The sequence below is a fragment of the Syngnathus leptorhynchus genome, chromosome 3 (assembly GCF_054491065.1).
Source record: "Syngnathus leptorhynchus isolate UIUO chromosome 3, UIUO_Slep, whole genome shotgun sequence".
Classification (NCBI taxonomy): Eukaryota; Metazoa; Chordata; class Actinopteri; order Syngnathiformes; family Syngnathidae; genus Syngnathus; species Syngnathus leptorhynchus.
The window spans coordinates 4,774,914-4,796,486 of NC_141197.1; the positions used below are offsets into that span (position 1 = coordinate 4,774,914).

General features: G+C 40.4%; 1 protein-coding gene across 5 annotated transcripts in view; it reads left to right on the top strand.

Moving 5' to 3' along the window:
- Nucleotides 1–1,651: 1,651 nt before the first annotated feature.
- The window catches only part of nadsyn1 (NAD synthetase 1), a 104,611-nt gene continuing 84,689 nt past the window's right edge, over nt 1,652–21,573 (top strand). For 3 of the 5 annotated variants that reach the window (XM_085908421.1, XM_085908423.1, XM_085908424.1), the window contains exons 1-2: nt 1,653–1,818; nt 20,014–20,074. In XM_085908421.1, coding sequence (XP_085764547.1) covers nt 1,734–1,818; nt 20,014–20,074 — 146 coding nt within the window. In that variant the 5' untranslated portion in view covers nt 1,653–1,733. Of the gene's footprint in view, nt 1,819–19,832; nt 19,929–20,013; nt 20,075–21,573 lie in introns of all 5 variants that reach the window. The other 2 variants (XM_085908425.1, XM_085908422.1) reach the window with 2 other exon arrangements.

Consider the following 21,573-nt stretch of genomic DNA (forward strand, 5'->3'; position numbering starts at 1 on the left):
CATTCATTTTCTTTGTCCCCACGGGGGTCGCGGGCGTGCTGGAGCCTATCCCAGCCGTCATCGGGCAGTAGGCGGGGAACAGCCAATCGCAGGGCACACAGAGACGAACAACCATCCACACTCGCACTCATACCTAAGGACAATTTAGAGTCTTCAATCAGCCTACCAAGCATGTTTTTTGGGATGTGGGAGGAAACCGGAGCACCCGGAGAAAACCCATGCGGGCTCGGGGAGAACATGCAAACTCCACACAGGGAGGGCCGGAGGTGGAATCGAACCCGCACCCTCCTAACTGTGAGGCAGACGTGCTACCCACTGCCCCACCGAGCCGCCAATTTTGATTTTATTTGGAGAAATAAATGTCAAAACATGTCCCCTGCCTACTGCCCGATGACGGCTGGGATAGGCTCCAGCACGCCCGCGACCCCCGTGGGGACAAAGCGGTTCAGAAAATGAATGAATGAATATCAAAACAGGACTTAAACAGACCCTATGAGATTTTTATAGGCCATTTTTCCTCGGAAAAAATCAGCTTTTCATATTTCCTATTAATGGGTAGGCATTTTAGTCTCCTATCTCTTGAACTTAATTTGCTGGGTTTTACTGCAAATGATTTTGAGTTTAAGAATGGTTTGTTAAAAACGAATTGGTTGAAACAATTCCTTAAAAATTTGCAATCAATATGGTTTCTCATACCCAATATATAAAAAATAGATGGAATCAGATTACTTTTGAAATGTGATTATGATCCACAAAAGCTTCCTTTACAATTATCAGACTTTCATCAACAAGTTCTGCTTTATTGGAGACGTATTTTCAAACATAATTTTCCCCCTCACAACACACCAATTTGGACAATAGGTATATTTTGATACATAGAAAATCTGTTTTTATTTCTGAATGGTTCTCGAGAGTAGTATGGGCTATATCTGATTTCATGGATGAGGAGGGAGGAATCTTGCATCATGCTGATTTTTGTGATAGATTTAAAATTTATTGTACTTACAAAAGTACAAACAAATGGTGAAAACAATGTTTGGCATGCACAAACTTGGCCAATAAAGCGGATTCTGATCTTTTGGTGTGAGTTTGTACAAAGGTTTTGGCTTGAATTACAACAATGGGCTTGTTCGAAAGGGTTGCTCTTTGTTTCTCTTACTATCTCTGATGTTAAATACAGCTTCTTCATAATAGTAAATTAGATTGTTTTATTAACAATATTATTTTATTGACCAAACAATACATACACAAATGATCTGAAATCCGATAACAATTCGTTAAAACTTTTTAACTTCCAAAATGCTGTAAAACTAACCTCATTTATTGAAAGGCCTTCTCTGTAAGAAATTTACTCTGGCTGTATATTCTTTGCATATAAGATGGAGTTGCCCTGAAACGTGTGTCTTTGTGTGTGTGTGTGTGTGTGCGTGTGTGTGTGTGTGCGTGTGTGTGTGTGTGTGTGTGTGTGTATGTATGTATGTATGTATATATATGTATATATATGTATATATATATATATATATATATATATATATACCTTTTTTATTTTTTGTGTGTGCTTTGGTTTGTTTATTTGAGTTTTTTTTATGGCATTAGGGATGTTTTTGTTAATTTTTGTCGGCAAAAAAAAAACTGAAGAAGAAGAAGAAGAAGAAGAAGAAGAAGAAGAAGAAGAAGAAGAAGAAGAAGCAAAAGAAGAACCAGTGTCGTTGAGTAATTACTTTACCAAGAAAATGGGAAGGAAAGTGACTCTTGCTACTTGTTCGTTGGATCAGTGGGCCTTGGACTTTGACGGCAACTTTGAGAGAATACTGAAAAGTAAGTCAGACCTCTTCAGATTCTGACGCATGGCTTGGCTTTTGTTGTACCTTTATCCCCGACGTTATCAATCATTACCATGATCAAAAATAGGGAATAAAACAATAAAAACTGTGCCTAATTAATACATATCGTCCCGATAAACTGTCTTTCCAAATCCAGATGTGGTCGTTACGGCAGTCAGTTCAGTAATCAGTCAGTTCAGTGTCTCCTGTCTGCAGATTCGTCACAAGCTACATGGAAATTATTGAATTGCATAATTGTTCAACTTTTCAATAAACACGTGGAAAAAATCCTGTCGTTTACAACTTCTGACTGGCGGAAAGAATTTGTTAACAGTAAAAAAAAAAAAAAAAAAAGAGTAGAACGTGAGATTTGAGTACGGTAATCCCTCGTCTATTGCGAATAATTGGTTCTAAGACCACCCGCGATAAGTGAAGGTCCGCGATGTAGAGAAACTATATTGTTACAATATCCACAAAACACTTTTATGAACGTTTATTGTATTTTTAAACACTTTATTGTACTTTTAAACTTTTTTGTATTTTTAAACACTTTTGCAAACATTTTAAAGTCAAAGGATTATTAAGCGTAAATATATTGTTACAATATCCACACAAGACATTTATGAACCCATATTGTATTTTTAAACACCAAATATATATATATATATATATATATTTTTTTTTTAAACATTTTGTACTTCTAAACATCTTTGTAAAAAAAATAAGGTCAAACTGACTTTAAGAAACATTCGTGTTTATTTAAATAAATAAGAAAAATAAATAGGAGTGAATATATTGTTACAACAGCCACACAAGACTTTTATGAACCGTTTATGAAGTGTAAACGTGTCAGGCTCCTCTGCTCTTGCGTGCTGACGCGCCTCGTGTGAGGGTATCCACATAAGACTTGGATACTAACCCTAAGCCTAACCCAAACACTTTATTGTACATTTAATAGTTCATTGTATTTTAAGCACTTAAACATTTTCAAGTGTAACATCTCACGGCTCCCTCTGCTCTTGCCGTGCTTGCCGGTTGATGCGCCCCCGCGGCTCAATGCGAGGCACACAAGACTTGGATACTAACCTTAAGCCTAACCCAAACACTTTACTGTACATTTAATACTTTATTGTATCTTAAGCACTTAAACATTTTAAAGTGTAAACTTCTCACGGCTCCCTCTGCTCTTGCCGTGCTTGCCGGTTGACGCGCCCCCGCGGCTCAATGCGAGGGCATCAGCACTTTTATATACCGTATTTTTCGGACTATAAGTCGCGTTTTTTCATAGTTCGGGTGGGGACGCGACTTATACTCAGGAGCAACTTCTATGTGAATTTTTTCGCAAATTTTCAAAATTCTAAAATACGCGATATAGTGAAACCGCGATAAACGAACCGCGATGTCGCAAGGGAGTACTGTAATTTGAACTGCAAGTGACGTCACAGTACAGAGACAGCCCTTATTAAAATTACAAACGATCTTCTTCTTTGCAGCCGACTCTGGTCTTTTATCCATTCTCATTCTCCTTGACTTAAGCGCAGCCTTTGACACCATCTCTCACTCTATCCTCCTTGACCGGCTAGCTTCTCTTGGACTGTCAAACACACCCCTGCAGTGGTTCCATTCATATCTCTCCGGCCGCACGCAATTTGTCCAGTTAAAATCATTTACTTCACATCCCTCCCCCCGTCCTCTGGTGTTCCCCAGGGCTCTGTCCTTGGTCCAGTTTTATTCACCATTTACCTCCTTCCGCTTGGTTAAATTTTCCCAAAACACAACATCAACTTTCATTGCTACGCGGACGACACCCAGCTCTACGTCTCCTCCAAACCGCCCTACACTTTCCCACCCTCCTCCCTCTGTACATGCCTTCAAGAAATTAAATCCTGGTTCACCTCAAACTTCCTCAAACTCAACTGTGACAAATCTGAGGTAGTCCTCATTGGTTCCAAATCATCCCTCAACAAAAAACCCCGTCTTATGCTCACCATAGACAACTCCTTGGTTTCCCCCTCCCCTCAGGCTAAGAGTCGGTGTCGTCCTCGACAGCACCCTATCATTTCGCACCCACATCAATAACGTCATTCGTTCGTCCTACTTCCACATCCGTAACATCAACCACCTCCGTCCATCACTCACTCCGTACAGCACTGCTATCCTGGTCCACTCCCTCGTTACCTCCCGTCTGGATTATTGCAACTCCATCCTTGTTGGCCTCCCTCACAAACTCCTCCATAAACTGCAATTGGTTCAAAATGCTGCTGCCCGCATCATCGCCAGAACCCCTGTCCATCATCACATCACCTGTTCTGCTCCAACTTCACTGGCTTCCTATAAAACGCCACATTAACTATAAAATCCTCCTCTATACATTTAAGGCTGTCCATAACCTCGCCCCTTCATACCTGACTGACCTCCTTCACATTAACATTCCCACCCGGTCTCTTAGGTCTGCATCTACTATTACCCTCACCGTCCCCCCATTCCTTCTGTCCACTATGGGGGCAAGAGCCTTCACCTGCTCTGCCCCCCGTCTCTGGAACTCTCTCCCCCTGACATTCGAAACATTGACTCCATTTTACAGTTTGCATCCCACCAAAAAACCCACCTCTTTAAGCAAGCATATACTTGAACCCCTCATTTTGCTGCAGATGTTTCCTTGCTTTTAAACTGTTTTTATATTTGATTGTGTATGTTATTTTATCTTTGAACAGCGTCCTTGAGTGCCATGAAAGGCACCTTACAAATGAAATGTATTATTATTATTATTATTATTATGATTATCAGCAGCGCGGCAGTTGTTGACATAAAGGACAAAAGATTCGATCACGGGATGACGAAAATGACGAAGGGCCCCACGTTAGAAGGATTTAATGATTTGGAGTAACACAAGGTTTGAAAAACCTATTTGTGTTATAGTTATTTGATTTTTTTTTTCCCGTGTAGCAACTTGTACCGTAATTTTTGGACTATAAATCGCTCCAGAGTGTAAGTCGCACCAGCCATAAAATGCATAATAAAGTGAAAAAAAACACAAGTTGCACCGGAGTATAAGTTGCACTTTTGGGGCAAATCTATTTGTCAAAATCCAACACCAAGAACAGAACTGAACCAGCAACAAGAGGCTAAATGATACGGTATGCTAACATGACATATACACAAACAAGGAGCTGAGAACGGGCCTGACGTAACATTCAGAGTTATTCAAGTAAGTATTACATAAATAACATGTTTATCAAACCATCTGTGTCACTCCAATTCATTGAATCCATCGGTCGTCCTTTATGTAAACAATGCTGCGTACGCACGCTGTTTGATTTGTCGTGAGTTGCACTTCTAATTATTCCACAGACCCATATAACCATATAAAAAGTATATATCAAATAACAATCATATAACAATATTATCAAACCATCTGTGTCACTCCAAATCATTAAATCCATTGACAAATTCCTCGTCCTGTATCAAAGTCAAAGTCTACTTTATTGTCAATTTCTTCACATGTTAAGACACAAAGAGATCCAAATTACCGTAATTTTCGGACTAGAAATCGCTCCGGAGTGTAAGTCGCACCAGCCATAAAATGCACAAGTAAGTGAAAAAAAAAAACATGTAAATTGCTCCGGAGTATAAATCACACTTTTGGAGCAAATTTATTTGTCAAAATCCAACACCAAGATTAGACCTGAACCAGCAACAACAGGCTAAACGATACAGTATGCTAACGTGACATATACACAAACGAAGAGCTGAGAACAGATTGTTCGAGAACCGGGACGTTCGAAAACCGAGGCTCCACTGTATATCAAATAACTTTAACATAAATATTAAATAACAATGACGTCACTTGGAGTTCAAATTACAGTAATCCCTTGCTACATCGCGGTTTGTTTATCCCGGTTTCACTACATTGCGGATTTTTGAATTTTGAAAATTTGTGAAGAAATTCACATAAGTCCCTCCTGAGTATAAGTGGACAAACTATGAAAAAAAAATGCGACTTATAGTCCGAAAAATACGGTAATTGAGTTCGACAATCTTGCAGTCAAATAGTGTTTGAAAATATGAGCTTAGCATCCTCACTATACTGGCTTTGCATCACAAATGCACAGAAGGAAAAGATGGCACCCACAACTGCAATAGTCACCAAATACAGACAAGATGCAATTAACAGTAGGGGGTGGGAATCTTGAGGCACCTCTCGATTCGATTACGATTCAGAGGCTACTATTCGATTATAAAACGATTATTGATGCATTTTTAGTTTATGTATATGATGCACGTTTTCCACATTTCTTTCTGTCTTACTGAATGAGCATTCATCAATTGCAGTTCAAAGAACACTGCATTTGTTATAAGAAACAGAGTTGAATTAATTTCCATTATATTTTATTAACCTTCATGGAAATATCCATTGGAATGGAAATGCATGAACATTTGAACTCTTGTGTACAGCTTAAGCTGCTTTTTGTGTTTCATGTGTTACAAATAAAACAAAAGTGTTCTCAGACTTAAATGAGCGACTACTTCAGTACCAACAGCTCAAAACAGTAAACAAAAAACTCAACTCTCATTTTGTTGAGTTAGCAGGGGGACTCGCCAAAGATGGACTTAAGCTGCTTTAGGTTGTCGTCCCAAAGACTTTCAAAACGTTTGAACACTCAATAGTTGTTGTTTTTTTTTAAACCAAATTACCAGCAGGGAAATATTCAATTAAGAATACTGTACTGTTAAGTACATTAAATTTTCAATCAAATAAATGGTAGCATTTTGTAGAAAAATATTGTTTTTAACCACTCAAAAGTGCTCTGTTAAATGAGCGACTACTTCAGTACAAACAGCTCAAAACAGTAAACAAAAAACTCAACTCTCATTTTGTATCAGCAGCTTAAAAGTACATTCAATTTTCAATCAAATAAATGGGAGCATTTTGTAGAAAAATATTGTTTTTAACCACTCAAAAGTGCTCTCAGGCTTAAATGAAAGACAATGTGTACTACTACTTCAGTACAAACGGCTCATAAAAGTGCTTTTCTACTTTTTAAATTGTGTAAACATGAACGTGTTTCCCTGAGGTACGAATAAAAAAAACTCAAGTCCATTTGCATCCGAACCTCAACAATATGTATGATAGGTCAAGTGTGCTAGTGAGAAAATTTCATGTTCTTGTATAAGAACAGGAGTTGATCCACATGTTCAGATGAGTGTGCTGCATTGTGCAGTGATGATGTCTCCTGCAGTCGAATAAACCCGTTCTGCAGCAACACTGGTTCCTGGAATACACAGGTACCTCTTGGCAAACCTGGAAATAAGAGGAAATGTACTGCATTCCTTGCCCACCAGTCAAGAGGGTCCTCAGAGAAACGGAAAGCTGGAGTACTAGTACAGTACTTGGCTACATGTGGCTTCTGGTTGAGTGCACGCTGGCGCGACTAGCTGCTGCTGCTCTCCGGTTGTTTTTAAAGTTTTTATGATGACCCGCATTGCTTGCAGAAGACCACCTACTCCTGGTGAAAGTGGTACTGTTGCTCCTCCAACTTCGTTTTCATCGTTCTACTCCCCCGCCTGTACTGCACCTCTTCTCGGACATCGCTCGCCTTCCTCCCGGAGGTCGGAGATACATCCACCGTGGAGCCGGACGGAGTTATAACATCAATGATTCCACTTCCATACACTCCATCTGGTCCTCGGTCTGCCGCCAGCGTCCGAATAACACCCGCAGGAAGGTGGATCACTGCGCGTTAGCCAGCATAGCCAGGTTGGCTAACATTACCTTCTCTAACCAGCACTCCAACGTCAATTTTGGATTACTTAACATCCGCTCCTTTTCTGGCAAGGGACAACTGTTTCAAGACCTCCTCCTTGACATGGCAAATTCTTGACAACTACTTTCAGTTGAATGAAAGTGCACCACCTGGGTTTGTCAACACCAGCAAATCTCGTTTTTCCGGGAAAGGAGGAGGTGTCGCGATAAGCCACCGCAAGACTTGGAAAGTCTCACATGTTGTCACCACAGATGAATTGGTTCATTTTTACAATGATGTCTCAAAGCTCTGCTTAATTCACTTGCACCCCTCAAAACCCTGACTGTTTTATTTCCTCAACCTGACCCCCCCCCCCCCCCCCCCACCTACGCCATCTGAAGGCCAAAGGTTATCAGCTGGAGCGGCTCTTTAATAAAACTGGACTCATTGTTCACAAAGAAATGCACCACGTACACATCCTCCTTTATAAGGATGCCCTCTCCTCAGCCAAATCTCAATATTTTACAGGAAAATAATCAGCGCTGGTGCTGGTAATACCCGGACCCTATTTTCAGTAGTAAACAATTCCATCCGCCCCTTGACTCCCTCCCCCCTACACTTCTACTCCACTGATCACTGTAACTCTCTGATGTCATTCTTGAACTCATAAATATCCACCATACACCAGCAACTGGCCTCCCACTCATCCAGCTGTCCACCCCCTTTTGTTCCCAACCCCCCATCTCTACGCCCCTCTCCTACTTCAAACTCTCCTCTGTCACCGATCTATCAAAACTCATCCGGACATCCCAGCCATCTACCTGCCAACTCGACCCCCTCCCATCCTCCCTGGTTATAGCCTCCCTCCCCTCTCTATTACTCCTGACAACAGCCATCATTCTCTCCTCTCTCTCACCTCTGGTTCTGTCCCATCATCGCTCAAGACTGCTGCTGTTACACCTCTACTGAAGAAACCTGGTTTAGACCCCTACATCTTTAATAATCTCCGCCCCATCTTCAACCTGCCATTTCTCTCTCAAATTCTGGAAAAAGCTGTAGCATCACAGATTCAGGCCCACCTTTCCAAAAATAACCTTTATGAACAGTTTCAGTCCGGTTTTCGTCCCCGTCACAGCACAGAAACAGCCCTCATCAAAATCACAAATGACCTACTAATGGCAGCTGACTCTGGTTTAATATCCATCCTCATTCTTCTAGACTTGAGCGCAGCTTTTGACACCATTTCCCACTCCATCCTCCTCGATCGACTAGCCTCCATTGGCATATCTGACAGATCCCTAGACTGGTTCCAATCATATCTCTCTCTGGCCATAATCTGTTAATTCAGTAAAAATCATTCACACCCGATCCCTCACCCCTATCCCCGGTGTTTCACAGGGCTCTGTCCTTGGCCCTATCCTGTTCATCATCTCCCTCCTCCCACTTGGTCTCATATTCCGTAAATACAACATCAATTTTCACTGCTATGCGGACGACACCCAGCTCTATGTTTCCTCCAAACCCTCTTCCACCTTCCCACCCTCCTTCCTCTGTGCGTGTCTGCAGGACATCAAAAATTTCTTCACCTCCAATTTCCTCAAAATGAACAGTGACAGAACTGAGACAGTTCTCATTGGGTCCAAATCCATACTCTCCAAGCAACCCAGTTTCACCCTCACCATCGACAACTCCATCATCTCCCCTTCCCCCCAGGTCAAGAGTCTGGGTGTCGTCCTCGACAGCACTTTATCTTTCCAGTCACACATCAACAACACCATCGGGTCAGCCTACTTCCACCTCCGAAACATCAACCGCCTTCGTCACTCACTCACTCACTCACTCACTCACTCACTCACTCACTCACTCACTCACTCACTCACTCACTCACTCACTCACTCACTCACTCACTCACTCACTCACTCACTCACTCACTCACTCACTCACTCACTCCCAACAGCGTCACAATTCTGGTTCATTCACTTGTCACTTCCCGTTTGGACTATTGCAATTCCCTTCTGTTTGGTCTCCCCCACAAACTCTTCCATAAACTCCAACTGGTTCAGAATGCTGCTGCTCGTATAATCACCAAAACGCCCTCCATCTGTCACACCACCCCCGTTCTTCACCAACTACACTGGCTTCCCATCAAATACCGTATAGTCTACAAAATCCTTCTCAACACATTCAAAGCAGTCCATAACCTGGTCCCCCCATATCTGTCTGTCCTCGTCCATACCAATATCCCCACCCAGTCCCTCAGATCTGCCTCCTCCATCAACCTCGTCCCCCCCAGCTCGCCTATCCACATGGGGGCTAGGGCCTTCAGCTGCTCCACCCCACGTCTCTGGAACTCCTTCCCCCCTGGCATCAGAAACATTGACAATCCCACCTCAAAACCCATTTATTTAGACAGGCATACCCAAGTTGACCACCTATTGCACTTGCTGCTCTGCTGCAAGCGCTCTTGACTTTTTTAAACTGTGTCCTTTCTTCGACCTTGAGTGTCCTGAAAGGTGCCTTATAAATACAATGTTTATTATTATTATTATTAACTTCTTCTTGAGCCCTGGCGTAGGCAGATCGGGGTTGTGGCTGCCTTTCGGCTTGAGTCAAGTGCTTCCCCAGCAGATCCTCCAACAGGGAAGATGACAAAGCTCTGTGTTCCTCTTCCATGTCTATGTTTGGTGGGTCCTCTTCTCCTGCAGCAGGTGTTTGTTCCTTGTCCTCTTGCTCATTTTGCTGGAGGTAAACAAATAATGAGGAAAACATCCAAATAAAAAGGCTTAAATGTTTATCACAACTTCATTGTTAAATTTACGTTTGATACAAATGATTGAATTTGAGAGTGAGTGCCGAGACGGCCGAGACGGCCGTGTCGGCGAATTAGCGTCGGGATGGGACGCCTCCATCATTCTCCGAAATCCCCAATTCTCTACAACCGAGTACGGTTGCAAACCCATTACAATGAATACCGCGATGCCTTTCGTAATTCGCTTGGCCTTTAGCGAAGTGTTTGGCAGCTTATTCAGAGTGTCTTCAATTGTTCTCTGGCTGCTATTAGCAACAGCAGCAGCCGGCTTTCCCACCTCCTCTGTCGGGTGGAATCGTACTGTGTGACTTCTCATATTCGTTGTGTTGCCAAAGTATTTTATTTTAGCGTGACAAATCTTGCATACAATGTAGCTTTTGTCCAATTAATTTCCTCCGTCAACATTGTAGAATCCAAAATGATTCCACATGTCTGCTTTTAAATTCTTAGGAGCAGGTCGGATCTCTCAGCAAAGTGGGTTGAATATCTCAGGCTCAGCCATGTTTTTTTTTTTTTTTTTCTGGAGGAGTGTACTGCGGAAGTGTGCTGGGTGTGCCACTTTGCTCTCGGTCCATTCCGCATAGTGTCTCGGAGAATGCGCTTACTGTAGATAATTTCTTCCAAATACAGCAGTACTTACTTCATTGACAAATTCTTTGCCCTGATCTGTTCGTATTCTTTTGGGCGATTCAAATTGCTGGACACATTTTACAATGCAGGCTGTGACTTCTGCTGCAGACTTTAACCTCAACGGATAAGCTTGAGGCCATTTGGTAAAATACTCCACGATAACACAGATGTATTGAAATCCAGTTTCTGTCTCCGTCAGTTTACCGATGAGGTCCATCCCCAGTTGTTCAAACGGCTGAGAAACCTAACGAAGAAATATTTTTAGAAAGATTTTGAAGCTGTTGATGAAAAGTAGCTACATACTTTATGTCACAGATGGAATATACAGACCTTACGTCAAAATAGAGAACATCATTGTTTGGGTTAACTGACTGAGGTATGACTTCTGTTGTCTTTTTTAGAGATGAACCTTTTGTCTGACATGCTGTGCACTGGGAAACCTAACAATGACAATTTTTGTGGAAAATAGGCATAATGGTGAAGAAATGCACGCAAAAAGAAGGGCAAGCGCTTAGATAATCATTTTGAATTGTTTGGAGAAGATGCAAAGGAATGGTTTCATTCCATTATGTTATCAGGTCTTTAAAAATACTGAACAAACAATTACTATGTAGTTTTTTTTTAATGTTTACATACCCACTTGTTAATGTCAGACATCCCTGTCCAGTAAAATCTCAGAGAAATGCTAGAGAACCTTTGACCGGAACTGCAGCGGCTGTTAGCATTGCTAATTTAGCTGCTAACTGGCTTTTTGTTTCCTTCCTCTTTTTAAAAAAATATTCTCTGGTTTTATTTTGTCAAAAGTGTGTCCCTTTGTCAGGTCTAAGCACCGTCAGACAATTATTAAACATTGAGAACAGAGAAGAGGACAACCAGTAATTGCTTTACTTGCGAGGGGAACAACAGAGAGCGCTCAGTTGCAGTGTCCATCAGTTCTGGAGCTCTCTGTTTTTGCCTCCTTCTTTTATTCAGTTTAGGATGCCCTCAAGGAAGAGGATTACACAACTGTAGCAATGCTGTTCAGCTATCATAGCAATAAATGGATTGTTCAAACTGATAAGAGTAGCGTCGCCACATTGTTCACCTAATATTCCAATAAATGGATTGTTGTTCAAACAGATGTTGCCACATTGTTCCTCTTCAGCTGGCTGACCCCTACTCAGCTGTGTACACCTCTTCGGCCGTGGTTAGTGAGATATCTCAAAGCTGCTGAGTGCCGCTTTCCTGTGGAACAATGCAACTAGATTCTCTTTTACTAAGTGTTTTGTTCTTGCCAAGCTATCTAGCACAACACACAATAATGCTGAGTAAATATGGGATAACGTATTTCAAGGAACATAGATTTCTGTTTGAGCCATTCATGACAGGTCACTTTAGAGCAGGCCAGGTCACAGGTGACTAGGCCACCTGTTAGGATGGGTTTGGAGTCTGTTAAGTCAAAGTTAACTAGCGCTTGGCTAGATTCCCAGCATGCACATAGCTCCTTGTGTAAACTAGAGCGTCACAGTTTGAATAGTGGTACAGTATACATTGACACATTTTCTACTGAGGTAGTAGACAAATCCAATCACTCCACCCTGACCGGTCTCGTTGACGGAACGGTGCCTGTTCCAGATAATATTACATGTTTGCCGAATATTAACTATTATATCTACCCGCCACGCTAATAAACATTTTAGAGGTAATGTCGGGCCTAGAGAACACAATCTTACTCGTATTTCGTTGAAAAATCCTCCGATAGATACGAACCCTGATCTACCGATTAGACTCAAACTCGGTTTTATAAAAATTAGATCACTTCATACAAAAGCACTACTTGTTAATGACCTCATCACGGAACATTATCTAAACATTTTTGGTCTTTGCAAGACCTGGTTAAAACCTAATAAACTGCTGTCGCTTAATTGAGGCCTCGCCTCAAAATTTTGTGAGCTCGCATGAGGCGCGTCCTCGAAAAAAGGGTGGGGGTGTCGCCCTCATCTCTAATTCCGATCTTAGATTTAGGCCTCGTTCGATTAACGTATTTAAAACATTTGAAGTTCTCACTGTCTGATCCACCGCTTTACCGTCATTTTATCTTGCTGTTATTTACCGTCCACCAGGGGCTTACTCTGGCTTCTTGGATGAATTTTCAGAATTCATGGCTGATCTAGTGACAAATGCGGATAATATAATAATCATGGGCGATTTTAATATCCACATGAATTTACCGTCAGAGCCACTTACTTCGGCATGTCAGACTCAAACTGATACGTTTTGGTTTTACGCAAGCCGTACAGGCAGCAACGCATAAAAATGGAAATACCTTAGATCTGGTATTATCCCGAGGACTGGCAACCTCAAATTTAACACTACTGTTTTGTCTGATCATTACTTAATAAAATTTGAAATATTAGTTCTTAGTCAAAGACAAGAGAGCAATCAGAATTATAACAGCCATAATATTAACTCCATGACTGCAACTGCGCTATCTGAGCTACTGCCACCAGCAACTGCCGTATTTCCCTCATATACCGGCTCTATTGATAATCTTACAAATTAATTCAATGCTACATTGTTAAATGCCATCGACTCTGTGGCGCCGCTACGTCTGAAAACTCACCGTAGATTGCCTACTCCGTGGTTCACAGATGAAACATGTTCGCTTAAGCAATTAAGTAGAAAGCATGAGCGCAAATGGCGTTTAACCAAACTTGAGGTTTTCCATCAGGCATGGCGCGACAGCCTTCTGAAATATCTTATCTTAGCAAAAACTCGTTATTTTTCGCAGGTCATTAATCTCAATAAGAACAATCCTAAATACGAATTTGATACAGTGGCAAAGCTAACACTACGCCAGCCGACCCCCGATAGCTCCTTTCACTCGGCTGACGAGCTCATGGAATTCTTCGCTCAAAAGATTGAATCCATTAGGGATGAGATCAAAATGACCATTCCGATCGCTCAGTCTGGACCGCCGATTACCGGCGCTGACGATCATGCAATAACCCTCTCAAATTTTAAAAGCGTGTCCCTCGAAAGGCTTACACAATTAGTCAGAATTATAGCAGTCGTAATATTAACTCCATGACTGCAACTGTGCTATCTGAGCAACTGCTACCAGCAACTGCCGTATTCCCCCCATATACCGGCTCTATTGATAATCTTACAAATGAATTCAATACTGCATTGTTAAATGCCATCGACGCCGCTACGTCTAAAAACCCGCCGTAGATTGCCTACTCCGTGGTTCACGGATGAAACACGTACGCTGAAGCAATTATGTAGAAAGCATGAGCGCAAATGGCGTTTAACCAAACTTGAGGTTTTCCATCAGGCATGGCGTGATAGGCTCCTGAAGTACAAAGATGCGCTTATCTTAGCAAAAAATATTTATTTTTTGCAAGTCATTAATCTCAATAAAAACAATCCTAAATACTTATTTGATACAGTGGCAAAGCTAACACTACGCAAGCTGACCTACAATAGCTCCTTCTACTCAGCTGACGAGTTCATGAAAATTTTCGCTCGAAAGATTGAATCCATTAGGGATGGGATCAAGATGACCGTTCCAATCGCTCAGTCGAGACCGCCGATTACCGCCGCTGACAATCATGTAATAACCCTCTCAAATTTTAAAAGCGTGTCCTTTGAAAGGCTTACACAATTGGTTAGTGCGGTTAAACATGTCTACTCGACCCACTTCCAGCCAAACTATTTAAAGAATTATTTCAAATTTTAGGACCGTCCGTCTTAAGTATAATTAATCTGTCTGTCTCCTCTGGTATAGTGCCAACAGCCTTTAAAACCACTATCATTAAACCGCTACTTAAGCGACAAAATCTCGACCTGGACTGTCTCAGTAATTATTGGCCAGTTTCAAATCTCCCATTCATAGCAAAACTTCTTGAAAAAGTAGTAGTGCAGCAGCTTATTGATTGCATGGTCACTAATAATGGATAAGAATCTTTTCAAACTGGTTTTAGAGCTAATCACTCCACCGAGACAGGACTTGCTAAAGTGACTAATGATCTCCTCATAGCTATGGATTCAAACACTTCATCGGTATTGTTATTACCATATTTTCCAGGCTATAAGGCGCACCTTAAAACTTAAAATTTTCTCAAAAGCTGACAGTGCGCCTTATAGTAACGCACCTTATATATGGATCAATTGATGAATTTGTTGATCCATACTGGTTGTACACAGTGCTCTGCCAAAATATTTCAGTACGTTTTAGTACAACTAGTAAATTACAAGGTCGTATCGCTTCCCAGCATTACAGCAACCGTGGTCAGGGGGCGTCACTGAATAGCTGTGGTACCCGTGAGGCTATTTCATTTCAAAATAGGCTGCTCCGTTAATGTTTTGAGTAAATTTACGGATCCATATGGAAGGGAAACATAGGTAAGCAGTACCAATGTGTTAGATCAAACTTTCCGATCATTTTATTGGAGAAACGCGATCGTTTTTTATCTTGCATCTCAACACTGAGGCTCATGGGAGTCTGCAAGCTGAGGCTCATGGGAGTTTGCGGGTGGCTAATGCCATAGTGATAGCTGCTACACGCATGAGGCTATTTCATGTCAAAATAGGCTGCTTTGTTAATATTTCGAGTACATTTATGGATCGATATGGAAGGGAAACCTAGGTAAGCAGTACCAATGCGTTAGATCAAACTTTAGTCAGTTCTGATCATTTTATAGGAGATAGTTTGAGAAACATTGGTTATTGGAGAGTGGATGCCTACCCCAACCTCAGTTTTTTGCAGTATAGCTTCTATTTTATGCGCCTTTTACTCTGGTGCACCCTATATATGAAATGATTTCTAAAATAAAAAAAATCAATGATGTTGCGCCTTATAATCCAGTGCGCCTTTTGGTGCAAAAAATATGGTACTCAATCTTAGTGCTGCCTTCGACACTGTAGACTTCGATATTTTATTAGAGCGCCTTAAAAGCTGTGTTGGTATTGCAGGGTCAGCACTACGTTGGTTCTATTCCTATCTATCAGACAGGATGCACCTAGTGGTCCATGTTAGTGCGACCTCTGAGCTCTATAATGTTACTTGTGCTGTCCCGCAGGGATCGGTACTCGGCCCAATTCTATTTAATATTTATATGATTCCGCTTCGTGACATAATACATAAATATAATATTAGTTTTCAATGTTACGCGGATGACACTCAATTATATATGCTGTTATCGATGATGGCAATGGATGTGTCTCAGTTTCCTTTGTCTTAACCCAGACAAAACTGAGATATAGATAATTGGTCCAGCTCGTTATCACCACTATAACTATGGATAACCGTACTATCACTCAGAGCGATACTGTAACTAATCTCGGGGTAATATTTGACCAAACGCTCTCCTTTCAAAAGCACATTAAGGACATAACAAATTGCGTTTTTTCACCTTCGTAATATTGCTAAGATTTGTCCGATCCTCTCGACCGGTGATGCGGAAACTATTATAATGCGTTAATTACGTCGCACCTGGACTACTGTAACTCATTATTCTCTGGTCTTCCTAAGTCCAGTATCAAAAGTCCACAGTTAGTACAAAATGCTGCTGCAAGGCTGCTCTCACAGACAAGAATGTTTTTTCACATTACCCTAATATTAGCCAACTTACATTGGCTCCCGGTCCATTTAAGATGTGACTTCAAGGTTCTTCTATTAACCTATAAATCATTGCATGGCTTAGTGCCTTCATATCTCGTCGACCTAGTTGTTTCTTATGTTCCGTCTCGCAAGCTCCGCTCGCAAAACATTAGTCTTTTAGTGACCCCAAGGGCCAAAAAAAATGTCTGCAGGGTCTAGAGCAATTTCTATTCGGGCTCCAGAACTTTGGAATGCCCTACCAATGGATATTAGAACTGCTCCGTGAGTAGAAACATTTAAGACACGTTTTAAAGACACATTTCCATGATGTGGCCTTTAATTAACCTGTAGTGGCCGATTCGGTTGGAGTTTCACTATATTGTAGTGTTAACAAAGTACCAGGAAAGACGTGGATTTGGTAAAGGGCACTTTATTGAACAAGAGTTCAATGAGCCAACAACTGCTGAACTATAATGATAAAACCATATACAAGTTGCAACACGAAATAAAATATATCAAATAACAAATATAAATAACACGTTTTTCAAATCTTGTGTCACTCCAAATCATTAAATCCTTCAAACGTGGGGCCTTTCGTCATCTTCGTCATCCCGTGATCGAATCCTTTGTCCTTTATGTAAACAACCGCCGCGCCACTGACATCACTTGCAGTTCAAATTAATGTAATCCATTGCTACATCGCGGTTCGTTTATCACGGTTTCACTACATCGGGGATTTTTGAATTTTGAAAATTTGGAATAAAATTCACATATGTTTCTCCTGAGTATAAGTCTCCCCCCCACAAAAACTATGGAAAAAAAAACGCGATTTATCGTCCGAAAATTACGGTATATACAATTATTTATACACACACACACACACATTTATATTTTATATATATATATATATATATATAATATATATATTACGGTATATACAATTATTTATACACACACATATTTATATATATATTTTATATATATATATATATATATATATATATATGTATATGTATACACACACATATTTATATATATATATATATATATATATACACACATGTATATATATATACAAAAAAAGCAAACATTGACTCGTGCATTTCAAAACACGTCACAGACCAGCAGAGGCAAAAATGTCCTCAATGTCGTCATCGTGGCTGTCACGATTAAGCATCATCGCCATTGTTCGGCTTATCCAATCGGCAGGGGATGACGCGCGCTTCATTGGTTTGACATTACTTGTCGCGTTGTGTCTCGTTTTTAATATATACATATATACACGTGTGTGTATATATATATATATATATATATATATATATATATACAGTAATCCCTCCTACTTCGCGGGGGTTACGTTCCAGACCCACCCGCGAAATGGGAATTTCCGCGAAATAGAAACTAGATTTTTTTTAGCTATTCTTGGAAGATATTCTATTTTTATCGCTGACATCAACCAGCTCGCTGCTAGGGGACTTTCATATCAATGGACTGTGCGCTCCGCATTCATGCCTTAGCGACGAGACTAACAGTGTATTGCTATGTCCAGATGAAGGCCACCGCCGGTGGAGAGTGTTATATCTTTACTATTTTCCAGGTTCTGATGTAGCAAGCATGGTTCGGACAACGACGTGATGGATACTGCTTTATTCCTTTCATCACAGTCAGTTCACTGGCCGTACATCACAACACTGAACGTCCCCGAAGCTCCCCCTCCCACATCCGGGGTTTTCCCACTACGGAACATGAGTTAGTCCAAAATATACAACATCTAAATATACAACAGAGAGAACGCCCTGAAGTCACATGTGACGATAAAGTATACTGTACTGACTCTTTAATTTATTCATTTCAAAACAAGAAAACGACTTTTAAACATAAGCTATCATTATTAAAGGAAAATGAAGAAACTCAAGTGGCCGCGAAACCTCGTGAAATGATGAAATTTCTGCGATAAAATCATTAATTTATTTTTGAAAACCCGCGATACAGCGAAGCCGCGATAGTTGAAGCCGCGAAGTAGGAGGGATGACTGTATATATATATAATGCTGGGCTGGCATGAAAACTTAAAAATTTCATCATCTATATATATATATACACAAAAAAAATATTTATTTATATATGTATACATGTATATATATATATGTAATGCTGGGCTGGCATGAAAACTTAAAAATTTCATCTGACTCTTGAGCACCACATACCACCTTTACTTGCACTGCCTTGTCAGTCAGTACCTTTGAGGCCGCAATAATACAGCTCCCCTCCTGAACAAAGGTAAAACTGGTAAAGAAACGTTGAACTGAAAAACATATTTGTGATAATTTATTATAATGTTCACTCGATAGATCCACAAGAAAATCTGTTACTTAAAAAAAATAAACATAAGGGCCCCTGTGAGAATTTGTACCCCCCTTCAGTAACTTTGCCTGGAAAAGTCCAGAAAGAGGGGATGGGTGAAGTGCCGGTTAAAAGACAGTGTCCAGATGTAGCGACGACGGCAAAGGATCCCAGCTTTGTGTGGAAGCAGCAGTGGACAGGGTGGTGATGTTGGTCGACCACAACTGTACCCGCACAAAGTACAGGCCCCAGTGTGGCATGTTGGCACACAGCTGAGCCACAGTTGGCGAGCTCGGAGGGAGTGGAGACTCCTTCCTAGGACACTGGCCAGATGGCCAGAGCGCTGGGTCAGAGCTGTTGTCAAGTCCAGAGCAAGCGGCCACAGGCTCAGAGTCGGGAGACAGGAGGGTCCGGTGGTGATTTGGCCTGCTGGTTGTTGGCTAGCTGGCTAACGTACTGTTGGCTAGTACCTCCTCCCACAGGTGCAGAGCCCATGGAAAGGGGGACCCACTTTGAAGGCCTGGCTCTCAGGTGCTAGCCTTCTGTTTTCCTTTGTTTTCAACATTTATTCAAACTTTCCAGTTTATTTGTTACTGCTGTATTCAAATCATGTTATACTGGTCAAATTTGTGTTCTTTTTTTCCCTCACTTTTCTCTTCATGGTATATGGTGGTATATAGGTAGTGCACTGTAGTAATTTAGACCGTGTGACAAGTCATGTCAAACAAATGTGAAATTAATTCGTAAAAAGTGTGTTGTTTTGATTCTTGCTGAAACAAATAAAAAAATCAATGAAACATTATTGTATGAAATGTGTACCTCTGCCTATGCTAGCGCTCTGTCTGCAAATGAAATTCCTAACTGATAAAGTAATTTTGAGTTTTCAATGTCTTCCTCAAGGAAACTAACATGGTCGTAGTGGCTGGGGATCGAACCCCCAGCTTCTGGGTTGGAGAATGATCACTACCACTGAGCTACAAAATAAAAAACTTTGTAGTAAGCATTAAAAAGCAAAACAGTGAAAAGAAATTTACAGTTGATCTCTCTGATCATTTGATGTCTGTTCTTTGTCTTCCTATAGGTATTGAGATTGCCAAAGAACATGGAGCCAAATACAGACTGGGCCCAGAGCTGGAAATCTGGTGTGATTCATTGAAATGTTCTCACTCTGTAATGTACAAAGTAATAGTACTGTGCGATACGAACATTAGCAATTCTGATATATATATATCTATTTTGGTCCAAGACTATTTAGAGAGAGCAGCAGCAAGATTTTAAAATGTATTCTTTGATTTACTGAACGGCAATGTAATAATTTGATGGCTGGTATGATGTGGTGGTATTTTCTAGTGTCTGTAAGGACTAGTATAAGGCCGCAGCTGCTTATTATTAGTGTGAAGGCGAAGGCCTTCACACTATTGTTATTCTACTTTTTTTTTTTTTTTATTAGTGTGAAGGCGAAGGCCTTCACACTATTGTTATTCTACTTTATTTTTTTTTTTATTAGTGTGAAGGCGAAGGCCTTCACACTATTGTTATTCTACTTTATTTTTCTTCTTCTTATTATTATCCTACTTTATTCCTCCCACTTTTTTGACACCTAACTACTCCCACATGCTTTAACCGATTCACTCCATTCCAACTTTCACACGTTCCAAAAATTCACGGCATGACTGCTAGTATTTTATTTGTTCATAACATTTACCGTTTTTGCATAATTAGCAAATTTGTGCCTTAAAATCCCCCATTCATTCTTAATGGCGCATTAGACACGAGCGACGTTCAAGTTCGAATTTTGACATCTGACAACTTTTTTCATGATTTCTTTCCTTAACTCATTTATTTAACTCTTTTATTTTTTATTTATTTATTTTTCATTCATTGATTTAGTTATTCATTTAATTTTAAGTTAAAAACATCATTTTACCGTTTTAACGTTTCACCATTTTAATTTCTTGATCAATAGCAACATTCCACCACAAAAAACACACAGTCGCTGTTTAGCTCAGTGAGAAAACAATGGTCCCTAAACACGAGCCACGTCCGCGAGCGAGTTCGAATCCTGCTTGGCCATAATTTTTTTTTCATTCATTCAATTTTAACACATCACTTTAATAATTACTTTCATCATCATCATTAATTTACCGTTTTTATTTTTCATTTAGTTATTCATTTAATTTTAAGTTAAAAACATCATTTTACCATTTTAACGTTCACCATTTTAATTTCTTGATTAATAGCAACATTCCACCACAGGAAACACATAGTCGCTGTTTAGCTCAGTGAGAATACAATGGTCCCTAAACACGAGCCACGTCCGCGAGCGGGTTCGAATCCTGCTTGGCCATGATTTTTTTTTCATTCATTCAATTTTAACACATCACTTTAATAATTACTTTCATCATCATCATTAATTTACCGTTTTTATTTGATTTAATCATCATTATTAATTTATCATTTTTCTGTCATTTAATCATCATTTCGAGTCCCACAATAGTGTGAAGTGCCTTCGCCTTCACACGCAATTTCTCCAGAAATTGCCAATTCTAGTTATTATTATTAAACAATTTATTCCTCCCACTTTTTTGACACCTAACTACTCCCACATGCTTTAACCGATTCACCCCATTCCAACTTTCAC